At 37.2% G+C, this 20,291-nt stretch overlaps 1 protein-coding gene across 4 annotated transcripts in view; it reads left to right on the forward strand.

The window, feature by feature from the left end:
• SORBS2 (sorbin and SH3 domain containing 2) overlaps positions 1-20,291 on the forward strand; it is a 143,110-nt gene that overhangs the window by 52,426 nt on the left and 70,393 nt on the right. For 3 of the 4 annotated variants that reach the window (XM_046648463.1, XM_046648464.1, XM_046648465.1), the window contains exons 5-9: positions 990-1,016; positions 1,255-1,379; positions 2,166-2,801; positions 13,817-13,852; positions 17,627-17,765. In XM_046648463.1, the coding sequence (XP_046504419.1) occupies positions 990-1,016; positions 1,255-1,379; positions 2,166-2,801; positions 13,817-13,852; positions 17,627-17,765 (963 nt within the window). The remainder of the gene's footprint in view (positions 1-989; positions 1,017-1,254; positions 1,380-2,165; positions 2,802-13,816; positions 13,853-17,626; positions 17,766-20,291) is intronic. The other variant, XM_046648466.1, reaches the window with a different exon arrangement.

Below are 20,291 nucleotides of genomic sequence, written 5' to 3' on the forward strand. Positions count from 1 at the left end.
TTCTAATGTAGTCTGTGCTGAATCACATTTATGTTTCTTCCTTTGATTTGGAAAGAATGTATAGCAAATATTTTAGCTAAAAATCAAAGTCTTGCATTCATCAACTCATTTTCATCAGAAGGTTGGGCTGAATGACCCCTGAAGTCCTTTCCGAAGTGAAGGCTTTGCGAATATTCTAGGTGAAGTTGAGCTTGTGGTATAGTAGAACCAAGCAATACAAATTTATTACCTCAAATGTGCATAAGTTCTAGAAGATTCTTGAATGTGTAATTCTAATAAAACTGATAGTAAATATCTCATTGAACCCCTTTCCAACTGCATTATCAAAATCAATTTATTATAATGTACTGAAATTAATTTTCCACAGCTTACTGCAAAATAACGTAACATATTGTAATAGTTCTTTCATATTTGAATATAAAATGACTTTTAAATGGCAATACGGAGAAAATTCCAAGTCTAGAGAATTATCTGAAAATTTATAATATGGCAGATACATTTATACTTTCTTGAAGTTAAAAAAAGAGGCAAACTACAAAAAATTGATCTCTATCTAACACAGGAATTAAATATGGTCAGTAACACTAGGCATGGAAAGTTAAGCATCTGTAGTTTGATTTAATGCTTGGAGAAGCATTCATTGTTTATAAAGCAGATACCTTTTGACCCTTTAATTTGATATTTAGAAACTCATGTCCAGCTTGGGCAATAATAAGATAAAATTACATGTTTGCAATATAAATGAGGGGAAAAATCAGTGTTTGATATGTAAATGTTAATTATATATTCTACTTAATGAGTGATATTGTAATTGAAGTAAAAATAAATGCAATGTAAAATTTAAAAAAATGGTAGCTTTGAAGTACTCAGAGTTTAGAACAGAGATAATGTTTGCAAAACAAAATGCATGTGGTTCTTTGCCCAATGATTTTTCCTGGACTGTTAATTTCTTTTACCGGTATTAATTTCAACGTTTCTTTTTCTTTTAGGACGTGATCCTCAGTCCCCAGACTCAGGTACAGAAAAGCTATTCTGAATCACCATTACATTTGTTGTGTCTTTTTTTCTTTTAACATATCCATAGCCACAGTGTTGACCTCATAGTAAACTTAAATTGCATATACAGTTACGCATATTAAATTAAATTTCTAAAAAGAAAACTTCAATTTTGGAAATTAAAATAAATTGTATTAAAAAAATGTTAAAAGTGAATGTAGATATTTTTGTATCCAATTTGTTTTCCCTTAATAAAAGCTTGGAGATCTTACAATGATCGAAATCAGGAGACACTGAATGGAGATGCTACATATTCCTCTCTTGCAGCAAAAGGTTTTAGAAGCGTTCGACCAAACCTGCAAGAAAAAAAATCACCAACTCAGGTAATCCTTCACATTCTTGTCTACCGTGTTATTTCAAAGGTATTAAACCATTGCTTTAGAGCCTCTTTTCTAATAACGTGTATTTTGATACATATATTATCATTAATATATTTTTGCTTTTGTATTTCTATTGGTTGCCAGACTTGTATTTACAACATGAGAAGACAAGTTTTAAGTTCAAAACTTGAAGGTTTTTTTTTTCTGATTCAGCTCATAAAAGTCAGTCAGTCTCTAACAATGTTTAGGATATATTCTAATTCTTAAAAAGCTATCAGCTGATGATTTAGATTTCAAAGTTGTGAGGTCAGCAATACATTATGTACTCAATAAATATGAATTGTGCAACTGCTCATTATATTAACTGAAGGAACTCTGTGTTGAGATATTAGTAAAATTGTGCCACAAATATGAAAAATGTTATCGAAACAATGTGACTAAATGCACCGTATATAAATATATACCTCAAGGTCTAAAAATATGCCAAGAGAACATATGTTCACTTTTAATATAATTTCCCCGGATGTAGATGGAGACAAACTTTGTAATGTATTCTCTGTAAAAATTATTTTCCCCCAGAGGGCAGCTATTGATAATAAATTAAAATGCATTCTAAACAGAATAAAAATGATCATTATCTAACCAACAAAATATATAGCATGATAAGAAGGTGCGACATTACTTTCTTTAAGGGTAGAATTAACACTGGTCTCTTGATGACTAACTCTGACTTTCTCTCTGTTTTTCCTTCAACATTATTTCTTTCTCCGGATGCTTTTGGCAACTCAGGCACCCCTTCCACCACCTAAAAAAGAGAGCTCTTGTAGTCCCTTGATAACCAATCACACAAAGGGTGAAATTTTAGACCAATTAGTAACTAACACACAAAGTCCCTCCTGTACAGAGTACTTTTCTAACAAAAAACCTCTTCAGGGAATGATGTATTCTAATGAAGACTCCGGCCAGACAATTGTATATTCTGAAGAATCTAACACAACTGTGTCATATACACAAAAAATCACTAATCCACAACCACCTTCCAGCACTGGTTCCCCACCAAATGCTGACACTGGTACCCCCTTTCTACAAGAGGACTACATGCAAGATTCTCAAACTCGGAGAATTTCTACATTGAAACTAATCCACAACCAGGATCTAGGATGTAGCATCCCCTTTAATACTCCACAGTTTTCCAAATCTGCTGAAGTACCATCATTTCTCAAAAAGCCTTGCTCACCACCCCCTAACCCAGTGCCTGAGATACACACAGCATCTCTTTCCATTCAGATAGCTCCCCTTTCAGGACGTGATCCTGAAAGCCACAAACAGCTACCTGAGCTTTCTCCAGAGACCACAAAGATACCTCTTCAGCAAGACAGACAAAAATCTGCAGTTGCCGCAGCCTCTCAGTCCTCAGACTGCCGGGTGATCCATTCCACTTTCCAATCTCTCCTTACAGGCTACTGTAGAGACCCTAACCCCTTTAGTTTGGGCTTCTCATATAACCTAATGCTTTGTTAGTTTCTAAGCAGGAAGGGAAAGGAGAAAGAAACTATCTTCCTATTAAAATCCTACTAAATTAATTGATAAATTTCTAGATATCTTTTAATTAAAAATATATATGTATATATATACACACACATATACATATACACAGAGATCTTTTATCCAGAAATCATGTCATAAAACTTTTTTTCCTTCTAGGTATTTATTAGAAATCCTCAGTGGTTGATTATCACTTAAGACCCCACGTACTACTTCAGGGCTCAAAGTACTTCTTAAGTTTTAGAGAAACATTTTTCGTGCCAGACCTTTCAGTACCTAGATTTACATTATTTACATTTATAAAATCTCTTAAAATAATTGTCAATTCTAATTCACTTTGGCAGGAAACGTTTATCAATTCAACCAGCGTTTATTTCTTTGTAGCTCAATGTTCATTTTCCCTGAAACTTGATCAATTTCTACCTTTTAAAATGTATCATTTCAGAAAGTATATTAATCAGTCTTTAGTACTCAGACTGTTAGAAAGTAAATCTTTATTTGCCTATATGTACAATTCCTTCATAGCATCATTCTGCTGGCATTTATTAATTTATTTAGAAGAGAACTGTGGCTCTCTTCACTGCTCCTCCACAAAATGATGTAGTGTTAAGAGCATAAGCTTTAAAGATAAACTGTAGATTTCAATCCATGCTTCATCTCTGGTGATGTGGGAGGGCCACCATCTTAACTTCTCTGTGAGTCTGAACAAATAAATGAGAATATTCATTAATCCTTAATTCACAGATTGTGGTGAGACTAAGGAGGATAGAGGTAAATTACCTAGGACAGAGCAAGCACTGCATAAATGGTAGCTGTTAGTAAAAGATACACTATTAGCAACAACAGCAGTAATGGGCATATTGAAACACTAGTACCTAAGTAGATTTGTGCAATACTGTTTCCTGTAGCTGTGCTCTTAAAGATCATCCAAGACACATCCTTGAAGAGATACATTTTTAAACTTTATAGAAAATCTCCAACAGACATCTGATTGACACCAACATCCCCTCCCCCACTCATAAAGTGAAAGCTTTAAGCTTAGATGATTAAAAAGGTAAGCGGGTATTTTCATATATCTACTAAAATATCTCCTTCAGGGGCCGGCCCCGTGGTTGAGTGGTTAAGTTTGCCCGCTTCTCTTTGGCAGCTCAGGGTTTCACTGATTCGGATCCTGGGCACAGACATGGCACTACTCGTCAGGCCATGTTGAGGCAGCATCCCACATGCCACAACTAGAAGGACCCACAACGAAAATATACAACTATGTACTGGGGGGATTTGCGGAAAAAAAGCAAAAAAAACTCCTTCATCAGCTAATCATGATATGCAAAATTTATTCATTAAAGTAATTTCTTTGAATTAAGGTAATGTCTTCTGAGAGCCCCTATAAAATAAGTTAATAAGAATAACAAAACCAATAATGATAATAGCAGCTAACAAATAGTAAGAGTATATTCTATGCAGGCACTGTTCCAACTTATTTATATCTATTAATGACTTCTACAGTCCCATCAGGTACAGAGCAAAATCAAGCTGAGACACTAACAGACAGCGTTGTGCTAGTGTCAGAGAGCAGATTTACTCGTGTCCCGGGACGTGTCCCTCCAGGATGGAGGGTAGGAGAAGTCATCGCAGACGCCACCATGTGAACAACTCAGTTCACTCATCTAACATAGTTTGGTTCTTCTAAATGATTTTATTATGTTTGAAAACTTACTTTTGACAGCTTTCCTTTTTCATGCTTTGGTCGCTATCCAGGCTGACCAGAAACAGTCGCTTTTATGACACAATCCCTAGAGAATCAGCATGATCCACAAGTTAAGATTTAAGATCCTGTCACTTTTATTCATTCAACAAATATTTACTGGGCATCTATTATGTGTCAAGTCTGTTCTAGCCGCATAGCTGCATTTGAAACCATTGATGATTACAGTCTTATCGGGAGTGGGGGTAACAAACATTAATAAACACTTAAATGAGTAGATGACATGCCTTAGAAGGGGATTATTTGTTCTTCTGTGACTGGCTTTTGTCACTGAGCATAATGTCCCAAAAGTTCATTCATGTTGTCTCATACAACAGAATTTTCTCCTCTTTTAAGGCTGAATAAAATTCCATCGTATAAACTAAACAATGCTGAGCAGGGACTTGAGGAGCAGAGTCTACGGTAAATAGGGTAGTCATAGGGTTCTCATTGAGAAGGAAGAAGAGTTTCGAAGGAGGAAGATCGTTCTCAGCAAAGGCAATACCTGGTGGCAAGGCTTTAAGGCTGAAGCATGTTGGGGGTGCTCGAGGACCAGCAAGGAAGCCAGCGGGAAGGAGAGAAAGTAAGTGAGGCAGAGAGTAAGAAGATGCGAAGTTAGAAGCAACAGAGGCCAGGTGACAGAAGTCCCCATAGCCATTGCAAGGATTTCGACTTTCACTCTCAATAAAAATGGGAGTCACTGGAGGATTTTGAGGCTGCCACTATTGTTATTTGACATATAGTCTAACAGAATTATTCCAGCGGCTCAGCTGAGAACAAACTATAGTTGGCAAGAAGGAGAGTAGGCAAGCCAGTTAGGTGGCTGTTGCAACAATTTAAAGGAGAAATGGTGGTGGCTTGAGACAGGGTGCAAGTAGTGGAGGTGGTGAGAAATCAGATTCGGAATGTATTTTGAAAATCAGTGAATGGGACTTCTTGACAGATTGCATGTGGGAGGTGAGGGAAAAAGAAGAGTCAAGATTGACCCAAGGTTTTGAGACTTTGCAATGGGGAAGGATGGAATTTGCCATCCTCTGTCCATTGAGACTGGATAACTGTAGATAGCGCAGGTTTGGCAGGTGGACAGAGGTTCCATATGAGACATGATAAGTTTGAGGGATCCGCTAGACATCCAGATGGAGAGGTGGAGTATGCAGTTGGATATATGAGTCTGGAGTTCAGGTCGAATGTCCAGGTTGGAGACATAAGCCATTAGCTTACAGGTGGTTTTGTAGCCAGGAGACCAAATGAGATCACCAGGGTGAGAGTACAGTATAGAGAAAAGAGGACGCCCGAGCACTGAGCCCAAGTGCATCCCAACAGCGAGAGAAGGAATCAGGAAAGTAGACTAAAAAGAGTGTCTGCTAAGGGAGGAGGAAATCCAGAAAAATGTGGCACCCTAGAAGCCAAGCAAGGAAAGTACGTTGAGAAGAGATGGTTAACTGCCCAAATGCTGCTGACAGAACAAGTGTAAGATGAGATCTGCTAACTTACCACTGACTTCATAGTGGGGAGAGAGACCTTCTTGGAGGGGGCCTAAGAGAGATTGAGAGGAGAGCAATTGGACAGTCGGCTCTTTCAAGGTGTTATTCATATAAGACCTTCCATCTAGTTATTCCCTCTTCCTGAGCCTCAGTTCCTTCATCTATTTAATGGGGATAATAATGGTGTTCATCCCATAACATTGTGGTGAGGTAAAAATAAGATACTGCATATAAGAAGCTCGCCACAGTGCCTGCTACAAAGTAATCCCTGAATATATAGTAGCTGTGGTTATTTTAAAATAATATCCTTTTTCCAAACTATGCATCTAATTGGGAAAAGAGAATATATTATTTTCAACAATATGTCGTGTTTTTTTTTACCGATGGATAAAAGTTTATTTCATCTGACCAGCAGTTTGTTCCAAGACGACGGTGTGTCATCTTATATAACACTTTGTCAAAAGGTGGCACAAAACTGTTGCAGTTTTGACTGTTTTTTCATTGTGGTAAGAATATTTACTGTGAGATCTAGCCTCCTAACAAATGTTAAAGTGTACAACACCATTGTTAACTGTAGCCACAATGTGGTAGGTACAGCAGCTCTCTAGAGCTTACTCATCTTGTATAACTGAAACTTTCTACCTGTTGAAAAGTAACTCCCACCCCCAACTTCCGCCCCCCTGCCCCTGGCAACCACCATGTTGCCCTCTGCTTCCATGAGTTGGACTCCTTCAGATATCTCATGTAAGTGGAATCATGCAATACTTGGCCTTCTGTGACTGGCTTAGTTCACTGAGCATAATGTCCCCAAAGTTCTTTCAGGTTCTCGCATATGACAGAATTTTCTTCTCTTTTAAGGCTGAATAAAGATCCATTGGATGCATATACCACATTTTCTGTATCCGTTCATCCATCCATCGACATTTAGGTTGTTTCCACATCTTGCCTTTTGTGGTATGCTTTATTTTTAAGTCTCATTTTCCACGGAATGGCCTTTCACAGTGGTGACCTTTTCATTTTAAATACTTATGTTCCACATTCTGGCAGGACGTCTCAGTAAATGCCAAGAAGTGTAAGCTACACACTCTAGTCAGCCAAATATGTGCTCTGTTATAAAGAATTGGCCTCCCATGGAAATAAATAGCAGATCCAAGAAACAAATTCTCTATACCTAGAGGTGAAAAGAAAACTTCAGTGTTCTAGAAGTTTCATTTACATATTTTTGTTGTTTTTATTAAAATCTGGCCATTAGTTTAAGAAGAAAACGGCAGCCCACTGTTAGGAATTTTAGTTCTCTCCATATTTGATCACCTGACAAATTGTTTTATATACTGCAGATATTTTAATTTACCTCCTACAAATTCACCTATAGAGAGAACACAAAATGAAGTGTTTACCCTTCTGTTACTGTGCGAACAGATATCCTCTTGCTAAAAATGCCACATTGTTCTCAATGTCAGATAAGTGAAGGCCTAAGCCAGAAGCTTTGAAAAAACAGCAAAAACTACACCCCAAACATTTTCTCTAGCATTTCTGAGTGTTCTGCCCTTTGCTTCAGGAAGATAAACTTGACCCTTCTATCATGAAATAATGTAATCAATCATTAGCCAAAGCTGCACATTCCACAGCTGCTGCTGCACATATGTTGGGGTCTCGGAGGGGAATTTGTCTCACTGTCAAGTAGAAGAGAAAGAAAAGTCATCTCTTTTTCTCCATAGGATCAAGATGTAGACGTTAAGGAGGGCCAAATAATGAATAAACGTCAGCAGTGTGGGATGATAGAAAAGGTGAAGAACATAGAGTATTCTGGACCAGTCCCACCAGTACCAGCCACGAGCACTCATATATTCCATTAGTATGGCCAACCAATATCCATAACTTTTTGTGTGTGGGTTTGTTATGCCACTAGTTGATCAGGTCTTTGGCAATTCCTCCATCTGACTAATGTGTGTTGTGTATGTTTCTAAGTGATTGAACAGTAGAGAACATTTGGGAGCCCAGTATGAATTTAGCATCATCTAGAATCCCCTCTACCATACCTCCGAATAGATGAGCATTCAGCCTCTTCTTGAACACACTTAGGAATGGAGAGCTCAGTTACTTTAGAAGGCAGCTATTGCTTGGGAAATTCTTGGATCTAATTATTAGAAAATATTTCTAATGTTGAGTCATAATCTGCCTTCCTTAACTTCTGTGTATTCATCCTACAGAGCAAAACAGATGAAGTTTCCTCCCTCTGCTGTATGACAGTTTTCACAGTATTGCTCTACTCCCTACCCTGCTCTTTGCTGTCTGTAAAGCATTCTTGTGCCTTCCAAGCATCAAAAAAAAATTTTAAATGGCTCTCATTTGTTGAAAGCTATTACAACACACCAGACACTGTACCAGCACTTACATTATCTCACTTCATTTTCACAAGCTTTAGCAGATGGGTTTTATTAATGTCCCTATTTTACACATGAGGAAACTTCGTCCCAGGTCTGTCTGACTCCAGATCCACAGCTCGACAAATAGATTCTCCTGCCTCTATTTTTTAATATAATCTGACTTTTGATCCCTATCTTCTGGCCATGCTCTTAAGATATGACACCTCTCCAGATTCCAAGTCATGTTCCTGATCTGAGTTCCACAGTACAGTGGAAATACTTACTCCCTTTTTTCAGATACCATACCTCATCAATGTACCCAAATCTGTGTGACCATTTTAGATCAGTTGTCACCCAGGTCTTGGGCAGAGACTATAAGGCTGTTAAGACCTCTGGCAAAAAAAAAGGTTTTTATTATGAAGCCACAGGGCAATTTTGTATCATGAAATGCAGGTGGTACAGCCAGGCCTTAGGAGAACTGGAGAATGGCCAGTTAGCTACCCTCTCTTTCTCCATCTTAGATGCCACATAGTTCCTGTCTCTCCTCTCTGTAAGTCGGCCTCATTCTCCTCTCTTAGTTTCTGTCCTCTCATTACTTCAGGTTGCCTGAGGATTTCCATGACCTTCTCTGGCTCCAGTTATGTGTGAACTTACACCTGGGTTTGTGGAGTACAGGACCACCTGACTGGGGCATTCAGTGCAATATAATTCAAATTCCCAATTCCTGGCAAGGAGACAGTACCTCACTGGCCTAGTTTGGTTCACTTATTCCCCTTCAAAACAATCAGCTGTGGCCAGTGAAATGGAGTCACCTAGTACAAACACGGCTGCCAAGCACTTCCTCTTTATCCCCTCAGGAGGTGAGGTGGGAGGTAAAGATTGACTGTGGGTTTTTTTTTTTCCACAAAAATTCTTAAACTGTTTATTTAAATTCACTATGGAGATTTAAAATCTAAACAATGATGTGGATAATTATATAATAGAACCCATTATAAGTACTCCTCACAAGGCTTCACCAATTTTCGCTATGTTACCATTTGTTTTCAAGGGTCAACTCCAATTATCCTGTTCGTATTTTAAAGTCAACATAAGATACAGTTTCCTTGAGTTTGTAGAAATTTTAGTACCCATACCTAACAGATGAAGAAAAAAAACTAATGAAAATACCATTATGAAACCTAATAAAATGCAAATAATTTCTTAATGTAAAGATTAACTTTCATATGACACACTCCTAGACATTTTTTCAAGTAAATTACTGTCAATTCTATTGAAAAATAGAAAACAAAACCTGTGAAATCCCTTTGCTTGATATTTAACACATATTTCATATGTTCCTTGAGAAATGAGGCCTGGAAGCTCAGGCATTAAAGACGTTAGAGGAGGAGATGTTAAGACCTCAGACCACAGTGCCATGCCAAGCCACTTGGAACCTGAGACAGAAAAATAATATATCCCCCATATATGTGTTTTTATGCATTTTTAATTTTTTATAGAACATTTCAGTATTTAAAAAAGTATTGAAAAGTAGGTATGTTAAAACTAAACATTATTTTGTTTAAACATTTTATTTATACCCAAACATAATTTATTATAATTTTATTTCATCTTAAATTAGTCAAAATTTGTTTAAGATCATCATTGGTCAAGGGGAAACTGTCAAATCTGACTGTCCTCTCAATAGAAATGGGATCAGAAGAAACAGATCTTGAACATATTATTATTTTATTATATTATTGCTTCCATTAAAAATCCAGGATACTAATTCTTCCTGTTTCCTCAGTCTTCAATATGGCTTAGCATGGCACTGGTTATTTAAATTTTTGATATTTTGTTCAGTATGGATTTTTTTCCCATTGATTTTGATTTTTTTTTTTTCTAAGATTGCATTGAAATAGTGCTTATCTGAGTTACTGAGTTTTTGTCATTCCATTAAATTTTGCACCCAACATGGGTGCCGTACTGGCCTCCCTCTTGGCCTGGCCCTACCAGACCATGCTCCCTTTCTCTATACCCCAACTCCACATCAAGCCCACATCCAATGACTTTCTTTTCACCTCCAGTTTCTGCGTCTACTGAGTTAACAAACTGATGGTCTGGGGCGTGTGATGATAGATGTGTTTTATTTGGTTGGCACAGAGTTAATTTTATTTTTCATTTGGCCACCTTTAGGAGGAACATGCCTTCTCTTTTCCACTCCAGTTCCTATCATCTCCTCTTATCTAACACCTGGCTTGATTTTCACATTCTGGATATACTCCTGGCCCAGTGGACACTTGAGTTTGCAATGCTTACATCCAACCTGGTTTACTTTTGTACTGCTGAAGCTCACTGTTCCTGAGTCCTCTTGCTCCCTAATTCCTCAAGGAGTTCAACCTGAATTTAGTGATCTCTTTCATCCTCTGGTTCTGCTCAGTATTCTGGATTGAATTCATTTGGACCAGGAGGCTCAATGCTATTTTGAATACCTAGGCACTCTCTCTCTTAGAGTACTAAGTATGTTGAGGTTTAAGCACCGTCCCCTTCCTTTGTAGAGACCAGACAACAGCAAGCTCATTTTTCTAGTTCTTCTCTCCCTTATAGCCCAACAGTTGGGAAAATGTCACAAAGTTGGTGACATTTGACTTATATTCAAACACCTTAACCTTTACATGGTCTTGAAAACACTGAGACACAAAACAACCACAACAGTTTTCTGCAGTCGTCTGCCACCAATTCAATAGAGGAAAAAACCCAACTATTCCTGTTTTAAATTAGGTTTTCCTCCTTCAAGGTAGTCCAGATTGAGAAAATACTTCCTTCTTCCCTTTTTCACACTTTTCCTCCTACTCATCTCACATGCTCCTCAGGGAAATACATACATTGTGATTCTCTCTCCTTCTGTGTCTAAGAGGGTATTTCATTCATGTGGACATCAGGGTTATGTGAAGGAGCCTCAACTAGTCTAAGAGGTTATTTACATCTTTATCCCAAGATATTTCAAAGCTTTGTGGGTGACCAATAGACGGTTGAACTTTTGAGTTTTATCTATATAAATTTAAGTGTGGTATGACTCACCAAGAGGCATTTCATCTGTTAACTTCACACACACACACACACACACACACACACACACACACACACTAAAAGATTCAAAACTGTGAGCATATCAGGAGGCGGTGAGAGAAATTCAAAAAGTGAAATAGTTCTGTATTCTGTAGATACTCTCTTTGGAAGAATAAATGAATGGCTAAAGATTATTCCTAGACATAATGCTGTACAAACAAACTGATCATACTACCCATAACATAACAATAACATGCTACCCAACCCATAACAATGGTGGCTTTAGAGAGAATATACTTTAGCTTTTGACATGTCTCAAGTCCAAAGGAAATGGCCAAGCCAATCCCATGAGGGTTATAATTATTCGATTTTCCTTTTAATTTTAAAGGAAAAAACCTCCTGTGAACATATAACTCAAATCCTTTCGCATGATCTACATTATTTAGCAGAATTTTCACTTAGCATAAGCAAAGCTGCAGAGATTCATGTTAAATAGAGACCTCTTTAGTGAAACTGCATTATTATGAGAAATTCCCTTGATACTATCCAACCCAAGGCTACTCTCTACTGAATTCCACCCAGACTTTTAGTAAATTCTAACATATTAAGTTGTAATTATTATACTTTCATACTATTATAGTTTTACTTCCAATAAAATCTGCAATTATTATAAAAATTTACTAATAAAAAAGATACATGTCTACTAAAATATTTTAAGTTCTGGGTAACTAAGATTTCTGTCAGTTAAGTCTAGAGATTTTAAGCCATATACAGTAAAAAAGTATCACATTTATAATGAGTGTATTTAAACACAACAAAAAAGCTTATTAAGTGAAAATAGAATAAAAATTTGTTTTTTAATCCCGAGTTGGAGTTTCTTAACCTGTTAGATTAAGAATGTGCTTTAGAGTACCTATGAATACCAAAGGTCAGGCAGAATTTTATATGTACGTGAATTTGTGCATTTTTCCTAAGAGAAGGACCAATAGCTTTCATCGGATTTTTAAGGTGTCTGTGGCCAAGAGAGACCTTTTTATATGGTGGATTTTTTTTTTAAGTATTCAATTAAAAGTCCAAGGGAAAAAATATGACTTTTTATGAGATCAACAACCTGCTTGACATCAACTGTTATGAAAATGATGTCTGGTCAAGAACATCAAATGGTACCACTTAACCCTTTACTAGGCAAGATTTCTAAGTTTATACAGTTCTTTTGCCTTCATTCCCCATCCTCATACTAATATCCTACGATACTTTTGGCTAGCTGTCTTATAACTGACACCACACCAAACACTCAAAAAAAACCTCTATTGTGGAGGTGCTGGGGAGTAAGAAAAACAAAATTTCCTTCAGAGTTTTGTTCACTCATGTTGAGGCTGATGCTTATCATCATATTTGACACGTGCACACAGACATCACCAAGGTTAGAATGAATAGCTCCAAAACCTCTAATGGGCCGTCCACACTCTTCCTTTTACAGACAACCCCTCCGCCATGTTTAGCCTCCTGGGTTATACAGCCTTGGAGGTATTGAACCTTTCCTTTCTCCTCCAGTTTCTTTCTCCTTTACCTACCATTTAAAACCAACAGTGGTTCTAACCAACTAGAGTATATTCTAACCCCTGTCCGTGGCTGGTTTTCTTTTTCACTTCATCTTCACGTAGATACCGCTATTTGCACCGCTAGGATATTTTAAAGTTCAATTCTTTTAGTAGTTTATAGTGAAATCAAAAAAGAGATTCAGTGGTTGGAAAGAAAACAAAATTCCCTTTCCACTTAGTTCTTTTTAGTTTGGTCAGTCTTTAGATCTGTGAGTCAGAAAAAGTGAGGCAAATTGGTTTATATTTTGGGAATATTGTCTTGGGGGGATGGCTACAAATACTTTTTTAGTGAATGGAAAACTAATTCTGCTGACCAGTAGACAGCCTGATAGCATTTTGCTATCACAAGCACAAAAACTAAAACTACTGAGGAAAAAATTCCTTAATGCTAGTGCTCTCAAGCCCCCACCCAAAATTACGATGGAGTGCTGTGTGAAAACTGGTCTTATTTCCAAAAAACACTTACTGGATTCCTTTTCTTCATGTTTTCATGCTTTATCTGTACTGTGTGGCTGGCACCTAATCCGTCTGAATGTACTTCCTTAAAGTGCTTGCAAATCAAATCGATGCTTTGCCTTCTCTGCCACATTGCAAAAAGAGATGTTTTTATTAATTGGATCATTTATATCTCTTCTTATTCTCTCCTCAAACTCAGCTTGGAAACCAGAACTTAACTGCCAATGTGCTGGAGGTAAATGCTTCACAGACACACAGACAAACCACACCAGAAGCCTCTTCTTCATGCCCTCCTTCTGTGGTACCTTGTAACCGAACTACTTTCTCATCAGACAGTGGCTCCAGGCCCACATCACTTACCCTGCCACCACCTGCTGATGTGGGGCCTTCACACCTGCACAGACCTCTGACCCTTTCACATTGTTTATGTAAACCACCCGCTCCTTGCTCCTGACCGCCTTATCCACAGAAATGCCACAGGGTCTCACTACAAACTTCTCCCAGGGGAAGCGCTCCTCCTGCTCATGGAGCAAGTCCCCCCCAGCCATCCCAGATGAGCTGCAGGTAGCCAACTCCGACACCACTGACCCTTCTGAAATAGCTTCTCCACCTTGGCTTAGAGGTCTGCCATGACAGATGGCACCACGCTAACCACTCCTGCTGCTATGCGTAATTACTCTTCCTTCCTTGGCCTCCATCATTTTTTAACAGATCTCCAAAGGCCAAAACGACTGAGTCCTTGCCTACCATCTCATTTTGCCGCTGAGCATTGTTATTCGCATAGGTGTGGATTATTAGTACACCCATTCTATACAGTATATGAGGGAAATCCAGTACGGTCATCCTCATAAGCCTACTTTGGGCTGAAAAATTCAGTTATATTCTCTTCATTCCTTTTGCAGTCAGTTATGTTTACACTGTATTGCTCCAGCTAATGAGTTGTACAGTGATTTGCCTTAAGAAGTTATCTGAGAAATTTAGATAAGTATACATATAATATTATGATGATTAGATTATACAAAGAGTGTGAAGTTTTGCAAAAATTTTAAGCCAATATTAAATCCTGGTAGATAACAGTTTACCTCAGAGATTCATATGAATGTGTCATGGGTGAATAATTTGTATATCCTTTTTTCTCACATATATGATTACTGACTGCATGGTGCTAATTCTTCTTGCTCCCTTTTCACTAACAGCTGCTGCTTTTGAACCCAACTACAGGAGTGAATGATGTCAATAATCTTAATGTACACTGCAGAAATTTAGCCTGTGATTTTGGGGGAATTATTTTTCCTGAGCCATTCCAGTGTAGAAATTTATGAATACATTTATTATTTTATAGATTAATAATTTATCTTCCACTTATAGCAATATATAAATATTTCTGTGCATATTATATCATCTAAATATGTCTATATGACAAGCAGTCCTTAATTAATGATTTATGAATGACTAAAATGCTTCAAAATTTTATGGCCCAGATTTTCAATTGCATGTATGGCTCCAATTTGAAAGGCACATAACTTTAGAGGAAGAATGGAAATTTTTTTTAAAATTGATCTTATAATGAAGTTCTAAAAAGCACCGTCATAGACAAAACTTTAGTTGTGCTACATAGTTTTTATTTTGTATCAAGATCATAAATCTGCAAATTTCATGCATGGAGAAATATTATAAGCCATTTGTTTTCAAGACATTGCAATTACAGTAGACAAAGGATCCTTTTTATTGGATGGAATTTAGTATGCGTTCAATGGCTGGGTATAAAACTTTGCACTGAAATCTTCAGTTGAGCAAGTGGCTACAGAGGGAGCTTCATTTCCCAGGGCCACCACCACCCAGAGTGCCTCCCTCACATTAGCGCCAGGAGCTCAGCAGGCATGGGTCTGTCCATGTTCCACTATGCTTTCAATAGTTCTTAACTTCAAGCTTCAAGGAATGTTATCAGGGCCTTTAACCAAAATTACAAAGCAGTGATAGTATATCAATTTATGTACTAACCTATCTGATTTTCTGTTTTTAAGACCATTCAGGAGTCTTAGAGTTATACATGTAGTCCTGTAGGCACAATCGGAGTTAACTGCGGCTGAAGTTAGTTTCAAGTAGCAATTTAAATTGTGTATAGATTCTCCATGTGGTGATTTTCCAAATAATTAATTCACTATAGCAATAAACTATTTGCTGAAATTCTACGGGTATTATTTCATTAGTAAAATACAGATTGGTTTAACACAATGAGAGAGTAAATCTATTTGCAGTATTTATTTTTTTAACCCATAATCAATTTATTCAAACCATTGAAAGAGGAGTCAGGGCAACTTTCTTAAGTTTAGTAACATAATACATGAAGATTTTTAATAAGAAGAATTCCCCTGCTTTTAACACTAGTTATAACACATTATAACAATAGTTACACAAAGATCAACCAAACTTGATTTCAGCAAGGAAGCAAAAATATTCTCAAATGATTCATCAAAGGTACATAAGGGCTCTGAGGTATTTGGGTGGCCAGTGCCTCACACTTATTTGAATGTCCAGTGCTCTTCAGGTAGAAGACCCTCAGGATACGGTTGCTTATGATGTGAGAGTGGTTTCTGTAGCAGCTTAGAGAAGTACTTAATCAACAAGCACAATCATTGTAACGAAATGTCTATTGACTTTAGGACAGACATGGTATGACCACAAAGGAATGAAATTAGATTTAGTAGATTTATTCTAGGTCATTTGAAAATATATATTGTCCATCTGTGTTTCAGGCCCGTGTAATAGAAGTTTATTTTGTTTTAAAAAGAGTAGAAGAGCCAGCCCTGATGGCCTAGTGATTCAAGTTTGGAGCTCTCCCCACTTTGGCAGCCCAGGTTCATTTCTCGGTCACACCCATCTGTCAGCTGCCATGCTGTGGTGGCAGCTCATGTAGAAGGACTTACAACTAGGATATACAACCATGCACTGGGGCTTCGGGGAGGGGAAAAAAGAGTAGAAAAAGTTCACAAATTATGGTTGTTTATCTATGTGCATATGTGTGTTTGTGTGTATTCAGCTCTAAGGTCATTTTAACTAAATGCTCTTACTAATTAATGTTTGGTCTCATTCGCATGCATTATATAATCTCCTGAATGCTCAGGCTTGTCTTGTGCATAGATATGCATGCTTCATAGTGGTGAGCTCAACCTGTGTGAACTAAGCTCATTCAATTCAATTAGAATATGTATCTCTTGAATATCTACCATGTTATTAGCATCAGGTGGCATGTTCTAAAAAGATATATATAAGAAGCATGTATATGACCATCCCCAACAAGAAGCTTGAAATAATTTTGGGGATATAAAATACTCATATATAAGGCAATTAAAACAATAAATTATTAAGAAACAAAACAGAGGCCCATAAAGTGCTAAATGAGATTGGAGTAGGGAGAAGTCAATGGTTTAACATATCTTTCTGATACTCTGCCTGGTATTTGATTCTCTTAGGATAGATTGCTTCATGATATATAAATCCAATCAATAGTGTTCCTTATGTTCGTCACCTTGCCCTGGAAATATTTATTCACTAGAGGATATCCCTAAGTCTGAGAACCAATCCCTCTACTATGTCAGAGAATATTCATTTCGAATGCTGCATGCAGTGCAGCGTGACTGTGTTTTGACAACTAAAGTCATGATTATAAGAGGAAATTTGCCCTCCGTGTTTATTTTATAGTGACTCCTACTGATACCTTTCAGCATCTCTGTTGGCAGAGTGGCACGGGCACTAGTCAGCTGCTTTCATCCTTCCTAGTCGCCTCCTATGTCCTCCGACATGTAAGAGAGTGATTTTCAGAAATAAAGGAAGATAGAGAAGACACTCAAAAAATGTACCCTCTCTCTCTAGACATCAGTTTCCAAAGTAAATAGAAACTTGACAGCTGATGACTGTCATCTGAATGGAAGTCTTTTATTGTCATCTAAAGGAATGGTGTTTACAGGGGACTCTGTGGTTTAACGGGATGTCTTTGCGTTTTTCTCAGAGCCAGATAACAGTGAATGGAAACTCTGGAGGGGCAGTGAGTCCCATGAGTTACTATCAAAGGCCATTTTCCCCGTCAGCTTACTCTCTACCAGGCTCACTCAATTCAAGCATGATCATGCAGCATGGCCGGTCACTGGGTAAGTCCTTTGACAGTCATGATTTTCATGACCATTTTGATATAGCAAGTACAAACCACATGAAAAAAAATATAAAACATCAAATTAATTTTTCAAAAAGGAGGGCAGAAGCATTCAACACTCCACTATTCAATGACCCTATCTTAGGGGAGGAATTAGAGATGGCATAGACTCAACATTGGAGAAAATAACACCCAGCTATTCCAAGACGATGACTTCATTTATATCTGAGTCTGGAAAAGGCTATTAGAGCTTTGGGGTGGTGGTGTAGAGAGAAAAGGTGGATAGTTGGGGAGAGGAGAGGGCACACCGCCAGGAGAACATTCATGTAGAGTGTTTCCATGGATAGCAAATACCATCCATGTTCGAGGCAGCCTATTCTTCTGTGGAAGAGCTTTCATTGTAGGAAATTCTTTTGGTATATATAAAGAAGAACTGGCTAATGGTTAGAACAGTCTAACAAAGGGACAGGATGCCTCATAGAGTAGTAAACTACTATTCTAACAGAAGCCAGAGACCATCAGTGAGGGATGTGGGTTCCTCTAAATGATGAATCCCGAATTTTATAGAGTTCTTAAATCTTCGGGAATTAAGAATTAGATGAAAGATATAGCTCTCCTCCAGAAAAAAAAGGAAGATTTGAACATTCATAAAAATTTGTAAGCATACAATTTCATGGGGTTCATGAACTCTTTGAAGCCTCTTGGGAAAGAAGCTGTGCTATATAATGATAGAAACATTTTTATGTGGCAAAATATATTGGATGGTTTAGAAAATAATGTAACAAATATTTCTTGGTTTTCAAAAAATGTAAAAAAAAAATAACCCAAATCATTAAAAAAAACAGACCAAATTGAACCATCATCTGAATTCAAACTGAAAAAGTTTCCATGATGTGGAGCAACTGGTAGACTTCCAGGGCCACAGGAAGCAGGGAGGAAAGCAAAGGACAAGGTAACCACAGCACAGCTCTCAGAAAAGTAGGAGAGGACCAATCCTCTGGCTGCCACTGACCAACAACAGAGAGGAAGAAACTAGAATGCATGGCTTGAATTCTTATTTCCTCTTGGGCAGCAGACAACACTCCCTCTTCCCCAACTCTGTTTGTGTATCAAAAGAACATGATGCTATTAGTTTACCCAGGAATATTTTATGTCAACATCCAGGACATGCATTGTAGAACTCAACTTCTATAGTCAACAAAACCTCAATAAGACTTCCATGTAGCCATGAGACTCATTAATGGAAAGTCTAAATATACCTGTGCCTTCTCTAATGCTCCTCCTGGGATCATCTGTGAATTTTATAATGATGTCCTTTTAGAGTCTAAGAAAGTAGAAAGTCCTTATGCCAAAATGTTGTCCTTTAAACAGTCAGTCTATAGTGTAGTATTAGAATGGGAGTCTGTTATAGCTAGATTTTTTTATGGAGCTATGCATTATCATACATCTATAGTCAAACTACAATTATTCTAGCCATAACATTTTCCCACATTATTATTATTATCAAAGTCTGACTGTCTCCATTGCCTGTCTTCATGAACACAATTTTGTCCCTCCTCCCAACAAACAAAATATATAAATACTTGAATGTAGAAGAGGTTTTATCTTAGAACATATCAATGATAGATTTTACATATAAACTCTACTACACAGAAAGAAATTCTCTATATAAACATTGAACAAATTCCAACTGGCCAGTGCTGAGCTGGGTCCTGAGAAGAACATACCAATCTATCCCGCCCTAGAGGAAATTTATATTTAGTTGAGGACAAAAGACTGCAAAAATGAGAGCGGATCTTTAAGATAATAATAAAAGGCTAACATATTATATAAGCTATAAGTTCATAGAATCTTATGAACCATCAATGAAGACAGAGTTAAATATTTTTTTCTTAGTCTCAGACTTTGCACATACTAGGAGCTCAAAAGATAACTGTTGCCTGATAGAAATACTAGCAACATGGTTGCACACTCAAATCCTTTTTGGAGTTAAATGGAAAATCAGAGTCAAATATCACCTTGTGTCTAAATTCGGAGTTTCCTGGAAAAGATACTACTTTAACATACAATGGCACATAAAGTAGTTTTATTCCTAGCCTTATTCATTCTTCATCAGAAATGGATTGAAAATGCTTTGCTTTTGCAAACTAAACCCAAAATAGTCATAATAATAAATTTTATAATGGATTTTAGTTTACACAGGTCTTATCCCTACTTATCTTTATAATGATGAGTAAATTTTTTTAAAAATCTTACTTATGAAGTTTTATATAAATTTGCTACAAAAAACACAGTCATATCTTTTGATAGATACGTATCTATATACATAGATACGTAATCAATGCTACGCTGAAACATCAGGACTTTTAGATATCCACATAAAAAGAAACCTTTCTGAGTGACAGATCTGATAAACCATGGCAAAGAATCATTCTTGGTCACCAAAATTTTGAAATTTATGGTAAACAAAACAGGAAGTCATATTATCAATTGTACCAGATAAATGGTGGTGATGTTGATTTTC

This window comes from Equus quagga, chromosome 22 (genome assembly GCF_021613505.1).
Source record: "Equus quagga isolate Etosha38 chromosome 22, UCLA_HA_Equagga_1.0, whole genome shotgun sequence".
In the NCBI taxonomy this organism is placed as follows: domain Eukaryota; kingdom Metazoa; phylum Chordata; class Mammalia; order Perissodactyla; family Equidae; genus Equus; species Equus quagga.